This window comes from Mytilus edulis, chromosome 11 (genome assembly GCF_963676685.1).
Source record: "Mytilus edulis chromosome 11, xbMytEdul2.2, whole genome shotgun sequence".
Taxonomy (NCBI): Eukaryota; Metazoa; Mollusca; class Bivalvia; order Mytilida; family Mytilidae; genus Mytilus; species Mytilus edulis.
Window position 1 is genome coordinate 32,269,121 of NC_092354.1, and position 11,042 is coordinate 32,280,162.

Consider the following 11,042-nt stretch of genomic DNA (forward strand, 5'->3'; position numbering starts at 1 on the left):
TATTGTGATCTTGCGATTCGTTGTTGTTTACGTCTGGAAAAATGTTATCTATATCAAATGTTTGTGAAGTATCACTGAATTCAAGCTCTTCAATCAGGTCGAAAAAGGTGTCGTAATAGGAAGGTTGCTGATTAGTGTCACCTCTTGTGTACTCCATTGCCATTTTTATTAATGTTACCTTATCTAAACCATGAATTTTCTGTAAATGTCTGTACAAGTATTCTCGTCGTATGAATTTTCTTTTTCACATACTAAAGTTCCAGTGTTGGCTCCGTTACCAAAGTCTCGTGTTTCGCAAGATGTTCCATTTTCAAGTGTTGGTCTTAACTATTTAGGACCCATTCAAGTGAAATTCGAGAGTGAAACGAGGAAACGTTGGGTATGTCTATTTACGTGTACTGTAACTAGAGCATTACACTTAGAAATGGTTCATGATCTGACATCAGAAGAATTTCTATATGCGTTACGCCGATTTATATCAACAAGAGGTACACCCTGTGCTATTGTCAGTGACAATTCAAATTAAGTAGCAATGTTATATAGTCGGTTTTGGTCACAAGTGATGCATGATGAAGATGTACAGAACTTTGCCTCTAACTCGGGTATTCGTTGGAGCTTTATTATCGAACTTTCGCCATGGATGGGAGGGTTCTACGAAAGACTTGTGGGTCTTGTGAAACGTTCTCTTCGAAAAAACTTAAAGAAGAAGTTACTTACTGATGTACAATTACAGACTTTATTAAAAGAAGTAGAAGCAATTATCAATTCCCGACCATTAGTTTATGTAGGTGACGACATTAACTCTACAATTACCTTAACACCAAGCCAGTTTCTATCGCTCAATCCAAAAGTTGGTATTCCAGAGATTGACTTTGATATAAAAGATCCAAATTACAAGAGATGTGAAAGCCCTTCGGATAAATTACTCCAGCTATGGAAGAAAGGACAAGGACTCCTTAACAGTTTCTGGTCTATATGGAGTGAAGAATATCTCATTGGCTTGAGAGAAAGAGTGCAGACTAAACTTAAAAGCAGAATTTTTCATCCATCGTAAATTTTATGGAGGTATGAAGGTTATTTAGTATTGCCGAAACTAATTGGTGTTCTTCGTCGGATTTGATACTGAAGCAATCATCAAAGTATCTTTTCCATGATAATTCAAATTTTATTGCAAATTCAACTCAAAAATCATTTTCAACTTCTTGATACAGTCTTTGTTCAAGGAAGCCAATGACTAATGTTCCATAGGTTGGTGCTAATTTGGTTCCAATTGCTGTCCCCCGATGCTGCAAATAGTTATTGCCATTGAAATAGTAATAATTGCGATCCAATATTGTATTGCCTCTATTCCTAAATTGTATGGACTGTTCGTATAAGGCTTTTGACATCAAAGCTTTCTAAACGAGCTTGAATCGTTGCTGTTTTTGAGGTTTGAGATAATGATGATATGTGGATTTTTCAGTATCCTGTCTGGATATTGCGGACTACCTATTGTTTGGTACTGCTTCAGTTGACCGTTTAGCTTTAACTTTGTTTCGAGGCTACAGTTAGGTGTATCTGGTCGTTCCCAGATCATAAGTGCTCTTGGATCTTGGTGTGAGAGAAAAACTGTATCTTCTCTTATATAGCTTAATACATATTTACATATTGGTTTCAAAATAATGTCTAAAAAGTCTGTTGGTGGGACACGCTGGACCAGCAATGATGGGTCTAAGATTAAGATCCGACGGGTTTCGCACGTTAATGTATTACAGGAGGCATCGTATTTAACGTCCCGCTTCTGACCGGACGTGACTGCGAACTTGATACATCCCGCACAGCCAAACGGACGCCCCACTTCGGCAAGCGTTTTACTGCCGGTCGGGAGAAGACCAAGTGACCATATTTCTATACACCAGTCACCCTTGGGGTAAAAGACAAACAGAAAGGGAAACCAAATGCAAAGAGTGGAAAAGGAAAAAGATTACCAAACCCATACAGCAAATCTGCTTGCGTGTTTGATTTTGAATAGGTGAGTTATGTTAATAAATAGGTAGCGCATCAGGTAAGTCAATTACCTTCAAAATGCCTGTAAGCCAAAATAGACGTATACTTCTTCTATGGAACGAAATACACGATTTAATAGGTGCTGCAAAGCTTTGGCCTTATAGAATAAGGGGATTATTATTTTATTGTTATCCATATATAACATGATTTACTAAATAAAAATAGTAAAAGACATTTATTCATGATGATGTATTTACAAAATAAACAATCTGTGTTATTCAATTTGGGTCTTTAAAGATTAGTACGTAAATATACTGATCCTCGTTCTATCCCGTGTAATGCATTCAAAAGCAATCAATATATTATAATTAAGGTCTTTCCTCTACGCGAGGAAAGACCTTATTGTTTTTCTACTGTTTTTTTAAGGTCTTTCCCCTACGCGAAGTAAGGACCTTATTGTTTTTCTTTTTTCTTTTTTTTCTTCCAACATTTTTTTGGAAGTACCTCCCCACGTTTCTTTTGAAGTTATCAAGACCAAATGTAGACCATCGATAAACCTCATCATGAGGTATAACCAGATGACCCTGTTAAGGATTTCATCATCCCGTTTAGAAGTTATCTCCCTTTATTTGATTTTTTTCAAAATGATCCCCTCTCGTTGTTTTTGAAGATATCATTACTTTATTTGGACGATAGGTAGATTTTATCATGATGTATTACCGTGTGAGGCGTATAAGGATTTCATTGTCCCCTATGAGAGTTATATACCCTTGAAATAATTTCTTTCCTTTGCATTTTTCTCAAAAAGTTTAAGAGATAGAATCGATTTGAAAACGGCAACATGTACAGGAACAGATGGCAATGTTAATGGACACATACAATCATTTTGTTATTAACCTTTATAATGAGTTATTCCCCTTGAAAAATTGTGTACAAAAAAATTTCAAGAACCGGAAGTCGTAGAGACTTGGGACCTTCACCAATAATCTTTAATTCATGTGACCTTTAATATGCACCCAAGGTCAAAGGTCACAGAGTGCAAAATAAAATTACGCTGCAATTTCAAGCTTACATATTAGGAAAACGATAAGACTTTGCTGCATACGTACAGCGTATTTTTTTCACATCACTTTTTAGAACTTGATGTATTCTTTAGACTCCGGTCTTAAATTCTAAAGACTGACATCGGATTCTCATATGTGGTTTCAGTTGATCAGATGTACGTTTATCCAAAATATTTTCCCATTTCAATTGTTCAAATTCAAATTATTTAATCCCATAAATGCTTGTACAATAATGACATATTATTCAATCAGTAAAGAAAACTAACAATGTTACTAGATAGATAGATAGATAATTATGTACAGACAATATTTTGGGTCCCTTTATATTTTTTTGTTCGGTGTGAGCCGAGGCTCCATGTTGAAGGCCAAGGAGCGGATCCAGCCATTTTAAAAAGGGTTTGTTATTCATGGAATTCAGAAATAATGTACATGTATGATTGCACTATTAAATGATTAATATTCACTGCAACTACGAAATTTTGTTATTCCAAATTCACAATTGATCATGATAATCCAAGGTAATTAGTCCTCCAGGAATGTGGTCCTCCTTTAATACAATTTGTAATTTTCCTATTTGTACAAGGCACAATTTTCTTCTTGTCCAATTTAATCAGAACATCACATTATCATCATGGAATAATGCTGCACGCCATATTCATAATTTCCAAAAACAATACTAGATAACTAGCATTAAATAATAAATTAATCCATTGTTTCACAATTTGCAGCTATACGAGCGAGTCAGTGACATCTATATTTTCTATGCATCAAAGTGTACAAAATTGTACTAGCAGGTGTCATATTCTAAGTGGGAATCATGGTCAAACCAATATATATTCAGTATGATTCTACAAAATAAAATATACATTTAGACTCAAATACAGTAAATGTTTAACTAATAATAAATATATAATACTACATTTATATACATTGTGCAATAATAAGAAAGTTAACTACAATAACTGTATTTACCTAAATAAAACTAGCACTTCTCATTTGATTGACCAAAAAATTCTAACAGTAATAAAATTATATTTTCAAGTCACTATTAACAAGAAAAATAAATCTTTTAAGGGGGTCTAAATTCTATATAGTGTTGTCTTTTTTCCTGCATTGATGATTTGTTAAGTGTGATTGTGTACTTTCATTGAAGGGTTACTGTCTCATTGAGGCTCACACCATACTTTATTTCATCAATTCTTTAAAGTCATCAGACATCATGGAAATAGTTATTCCTCTCTAAAACACAACAGGTTATTTCTTTTGTTCATTTTAATTATGTTTATCATTTAATATGAAATATATTGATACTACAAACATGACAAAGAAAAGTTTAAGGAATGAAAAAATAAAATAAATAAATGCACTGTTACTATATACATGTAGATGATATTGACTTTACCTTTGTCCAGTGCATATAATGAATAAACCTTTGTGATGTAAAAATATTGTTCCGAGACTTAATTACCATCCCAGTTAATCATGTTAATGTTTTAAATCCTTGAGTTTAATAATTTTTACATCTTTTGTGTTACCCTGAATACTGTTTACTTATTCATTTGTTATAACAGCTTGCATTAAATAATGCTTTGCAGCTCACTTTTTTTTTATTTAATTTAGTTATTTACCCAATTTTATTTTAATAAATCAATATTCAGATTACTTTTAAAATTTGCAATTTAATATCCAAAATAATAGTATAACCTGCTGTTTCATATTTTTCTTAAATAATAATTTGTTTTGAAAAAGTTATCAAAATTTTGAAGAGGACAATTTTAATCATGATAATTTGTGATCATTATTATAAAATCATATCATTATACCAATGACAGATTAAATATCATCCCCCAGGGCAATAAACTATTGTGTCTTAATTTGTATATTAGCTACATCTACACCATGTATATAAGAATTTCTGATTATTACCTATCGCATATCCAGTGTTAACATCCTGATTATTACCTATTTTAATGTCACATTTGCATGGTCATATTCAGTAAATACACATATTTTAATTGTTTATTTTGAATTTGAATGAAAAAAATTGTTTTAGACTAAATTAGTAGATACAACACATACAATGCAGTTAACACAGTAAATTTTATGAGAACTTACTGGATAATACTATATCTATAAAAAAAATATTTTGAGCTTCATAAAATACTTTAAGGTCAAGTTACAGTAAATGGTCTATGTCACAGATTTCAGTAAAATTTTGCATACGACTCTGGCTCGATAAACTTCAAATGAAAATCGAAAAAATAATGCATTGATTTCATTTATCATTTAAAATATTACTGATTGAATTTTTACAAAATTGGTGAGCATTTGTATAGAAAGCACATAAAATCGGCATAAAACCTTCTAAAATTTGTCTTAAAATCGCCAAATCTCTAATTCTACTCCATAGATTTTTCTTAAAAAACTATATGTTGTTGATACATAAATTACCTTTATAATGATGTAAAATAAAGATAGGGTCACCGACTTCGTTTTTACGGTATACATCATTAAATGTTGTGTTCTTTGTGAAAAAATCCTATAAAACGTCGAAATAATCGTAACGTCGCCGTGTTGCAGGCCGTAAAACGTTGATTTTTGACGTTTTTCACTACCAACAAGATGAAAAAATGAGTATTAGACAACAAACGAAGTCGGTGACCCTATCTTTATTTTGCATCATTATAACGGAATTTTATGTGTCAACAACATACAGTTTTTAAAGAAAAATCTATGGAGTAGAATAAAAGATTTGGCGATTTTAAGACAAATTTTGTATGTGTTTTCGCTGATTGTATGTGCTTTCTATACAAATATTCACTCATAATAAAAGAAATCAATCTGCAATATTTCAGATAATAAAATAGATAAATGCATTATTTTTTCGATTGTCAGTTGTAGTTTACCGAGCCAAGATTGTATGCAAAATTTGAGCAAAATCTACGACATAACCCATTTACTGTTCCTTGACCTTAAAAAAGTTTATACCATGTTAACATAAAAAAATATGCATACAGATAGATTTTTTTGTTATGTTTTCCTGACATATTGAATGTTAACATAAAATACTTATCATGATTATGTAAAAAATGCAAAAAATCTGCAGTCGTATGTGAATGCACATGATCAAAGGAGATGTGGGATATATATCAATGATGCATCAACCCAACAGTTAGGCAACAATAAAGTAACCAAAACACAATTGAATGTGTGTCGAAAAATATAGATGACTAGAAGGTCCTTAATCATTGTGGAATAAATATAATGACCATTGAATGATACTACTTGTAAGTTAGATAACATGTATGGCACAAATGAATATTGAAAAAAACAATGCTAGCAGAGCACAATTTATATAAAAATTTCACATGAAAATATATAGTTTGGGTTCAAATTATAGTGATTTAATATAAATTCTATGTTAAATCTAAAAAGAATAAAATTATGATACTAGCTTTGCTCTTTTAATATGTTTTTAAGCAATGTAGTACATGATAAAACAATTACTAATTGAATTAGCACAATTTGTTTAATCAACTGTGTTTAAATGGCAACTGTTTATGACTCTGTGCCTTGTTTCAGGAACATTAATTTAATAATATTGTTTTATTTTGATGATTAATGCTATTTTAAACCATTTTTGAAATATTTATTCACTTTCAATGCCTGCTATTATCAAATATATTAATGTTTTGTTGTCCATGATTCATGTGATTTGAGAATTATTTAAAATATAAATGAAAGTGGACACTTGCTAAATAAGTCACTATTTAACATGTTTAATCTTAAAGTTAATAATTTTAACATTTTATGATCAAATCATATGTGTTTGTACTATGCAAGTTTTTTTAATGGAAATCGTGACGTCACAATGCATTCTTAATAGAACAAAAACTATCAGTCACAATGCATTCTTAATAGAACAAAAACTATCAGCTGATAAAGCAAAACCAAGGAAATACTAGTAATCCAGCATATGCATGATAAGAAACACATTTATATGGATACGTAGATGTAAAGATCGGTTGGTTGTTGGTTATAAAATGTCCAGTGACAAGTATTTCATGCAAATTTATGACCAAAGTTAGCAATACATTAACATACAATATGTACACTACATGATGTATAGGTCAGTGGCAGATCCAATTTTTGGTTCTTAAAAGGTATTTCCGCTGTCATAAATTTATATCGGAGCACTCCCGCTTTGGATAAATAGGTTTCATGCTAAAACAAATATTCTCACAGATATTTACACAGTGTGGTGGGGTGCTTTAATGTTTAAAATTGTTATATATACAGGTTACACTGTGATTTTAAAAACAGATGTTGATATCTTTTTATAATATTTACAAAAAAAACGGTGCGGGAAATGGACATGATTGCATTTCCGGATGCTAGAAGCGGGAACATAAATTTTTTTTAAAAAACTCTGTTTTGAAAAAAATAGGTGCGGGCTGGTCCGTCAAACAAGGAATCAAATTGGTGTGGCCTAATATTGAAAATAAATGGAAAAGAGGGAAACTGTTAAAAAAGGTAATTGATAAACAAGCAAATTTAAATTCACAAATTGCAATTCTGAACACACTGGAAAAGCAGTATTTTCAAAACTAAATAATAATTTGGTTCCAGAAGAAAATGAAAAGACGTTAAGACCATGCCCAATCAAAATCGTGTGTGGGATTCCCTGCTTGTTGAAAAAAATCTTTAAACCTGCATTCAATGTGAGTCCAAAGTGTCCTGAATTTTTATTTCAAAATTTTTAATTCAGTTTTGCATTTGACACAAATCAAGAGCTACATTTCAACAAACAAAAATTAAACATGTCTTCAAGAGTGATTATTAATTGTCTGAGCCAAAATATTACTGCAGAATATGTTTTCGGAAATGTTATGGATAGTGGTTCTTTTTTTCCAGCAATATGTTTTAATGTCATTATGACTTACAATGTATATTGATTTCTTATTCAGGTTAGGAGAAGGGGAACAAGAAATACAAACACAACTTGAGGAGGAAATGGAAAGATCAAAACAAATGATGAAATTGAAAAATGATTATGAACAAACTATTAAAGAATTAAAACCCAATTGTTCAGAGAACAATTGAAAGTCTTTCCACATCAAAGAAACTATTAAAAAAAGCAAGTTTTATCATACTGATTCAATAAATGAATGGTTTTCATATACTTTTGAGTTAAATAAGGGAGATAATGTGCTACTTCCGGTGAAGTTAATGTCACCTCCAGTCTCATGTAATAGCTTATTTAACAGTAATTCCAAAAATATAAAGTTTCTATATACTTTTACCTTCTAACCAGAAGATAATTGGCCACTTCCGGTTTTCCAAAAGTCATTTTTAGTCCACAGTGATCAGTAAATGTATATAGATTACAAAATATATGGATTCTGAGTACTTTTTCATTAAAAAAGTGCAAAAATGGCCACTTCCGGTTTTATCAGGGTCACTTCCGGTTGTCATTTTTCAAGGTCATATGTCACTCAATATTTTGTTAAAGGTCATTTGGTTATATAATGAATCACGTTGAAGATATTATCAATAAACCTAATAATTAGACATTTCAGGGGCAGTAACTCCTATAAGATGCCATTAGATTGTTTCAGACCAAATGTAACATATCTTCATTACAACTAAGCAAACATTATGCACTTGTTCTTTCATATATATCTTTAAAGATGTCGGAGAAAAAGCCAAAACAAGGAAAAAACAACATTGAGAACTTGACCTTGACCTTTGACCTTGACCACATTTTCTAAATTAGTACCTAGGGGTCTCAAATAAAAACATTCCAGGGTTATGCGGTTAATGGTTTAAGAGTTAAAAAAACATACGGACAAATTTATTTGGTAAAGGTAGATAACTCCTATAAAATTTCATCGAATCACTTCGATCAAAATTAGCCAAAAATTCCTGAGGATGTAACGAACAATTTGTAAAAAGAATTTTGTCGCTATCTTTTTTTGTTACGAAGGAGATGCACTCTGATAGTAAACAGTGAATAGGGAGATAACTCTTACAAAGAAAATGGTTCGGCTTAGCAGGGTGAAATTTAAAAGCGCATAAACTATATGATACCATATGAGAAATATCTTAGTGACATATTGCGAATCAAGCATTTATCGCAAGAACAAAATTTGGCGAAAAAAAAAAAAAAAATAATAATCAGAAGAAAAACAATAAGTCTTTCCACAGAAAAGTGGAAAGACTTAATTAGAAGAAAAACTTGGGAAAGAACAACACTTTGGAAAGAACAACAGGTATACTTTTTATTCTATATTCTTACTAGTGAAAGATCATTGTATGTGGTACTCATGTTGTATACATAAATAACCTACAACCCCTTTGTAACTGTTGAAATTATAAAATCTATAATATGTCAAGGTGTTTTGTGTTTTACTCCATAGTTAGGCTTTTTGGAAGTTTCCATTTTGAAAAAGGAATATTGTTAAAAATTAGGGATGTCAACGAAAACTCCAGTACTGGAGTATCACTCGGTAGCACCAATTATTGATTACCAAAATTATACTCGACTTATCGGTTTCCTGTTAGAATGTTGTTGCTTTCTTTAGTTTAAACACAAAATATTTTTATTGAGAGCACCTCCCAGGACATTATATATTATTCAAAATTAGAAAAAAAAGATTACTATTTTAATGTTTGCTTTAACTGTCATTTAGAATTCCTGAAAAGGTATATGTAGGATAAAAGAAAAAGAGCAATTTACCAAGGCTTACTCTTTAAGCTAAGCTAATCTAAGTCGCCCCCACCCCCCACACACACACCTCTGTACCTCATGTCTTTTCATCAGCAGGACTGTTAGTTACCTAACAAATTTTAGAAATCAGTACGTTCGAAGTCGACAAGATTACATTTTTAAATAAGACCAAATTAGTTGCACCCTCTGTACTCACTCTAAAAAAATGATTAATGGCATCTGTAAGTTATAATTATCATCCCTTTGTTGATCATTAAATGTGTTTTCTAAGGTTTCCAAAAAATTGATACTGTTGTTTTATGGTTTCCAAATACTGTTGTTTGAGTAATAATTTTTCATTAAGGTAATAAATTACTTGGCCAGATAACATAATTAATACAGGAAGTAAATGAGCTAAAATTATTTAATTATGGTAAAAAAATAATTTGACTTTTAGGTATTAATGATGAGGGTTTTACGATCATAAGACAAACACCTACAATACATTAAATGGTATAATTTGTGTTTCCATTTTGTAAATGTTTCACTGAGTGAGTACTTGAGTATCACTCGGTAAATCCAACGAGTAATCGATTACTAAATAATCACTGAGTTAACGTCCCTATTAAAAATAAATGTATATTTTACTAGGAAATTTTTGTTCAAATGCTTCTCCCCACTCTTTTTGTCATAATTCTGGGACTTGGATGCAGAGCGGTTAAGTCGGAACAGTGTGGAAAAACAAAAAAGGGCTATGAGTGAGGTAAAGATATAAGAATTTGTGCTAATGAGGCAACTTATATAATCTACTCGAGTTCAAATGACCATGATAAAAAATTAAGGTCACAGTATGGCCTTCATTAATATTATATATACCTAAATGTAAGTGAATCATATGATATATAGGTGGAATTCTTTGGGCCACTTTACCCCCTCCTGTTTGATAACTTGGAAACGGTCGAGCTCCCCACCCCTAAACCATATGAGGGGCAGATCCAGCATTTTAGGTAAGGAGGGGCACAAACTTAAATTTTCGCCGAGCAGAGCAGGAACATATATATTAATATTATATATTAGATATACTGTTCCCAGAGTAGAGCGAGGCTAAAAACAATTTGAGGTAAAATAATCGGAATATTCTTTATTAAGCTGAGAACAACCCATGCTTTGCAAATTTAAGGGGGATGCAAGCTCACAACACTCCCCCCTGAATCCGCCCCTGCATATATTCAAGTATAGGACAATATGAAATAAAATGAATTATAGGGGGAGTCCCTGGAGTT

General features: G+C 31.5%; 1 protein-coding gene across 1 annotated transcript; it reads left to right on the top strand.

Annotated features, from left to right (window-relative positions):
- The first annotated feature begins 532 nt into the window (after positions 1–532).
- Positions 533–8,153, top strand: LOC139494188 (uncharacterized). The gene is made up of 2 exons (XM_071282364.1): positions 533–1,050; positions 8,018–8,153. The coding sequence occupies exons 1-2, from the start codon at positions 533–535 to the stop codon at positions 8,151–8,153; spliced, it is 654 nt and encodes a 217-aa protein (XP_071138465.1).
- Positions 8,154–11,042: the final 2,889 nt, after the last annotated feature.

Excerpts from the sequence above, each read along its gene's own strand:
- LOC139494188 (XM_071282364.1), top strand. The coding sequence starts at position 533 with ATGTTATATAGTCGGTTTTGGTCACAAGTGATGCATGATGAAGATGTA. Across the intron at positions 1,051-8,017 it reads AGCAGAATTTTTCATCCATC|GTTAGGAGAAGGGGAACAAG; the intron begins GTAAATTTTATG and ends TTTCTTATTCAG.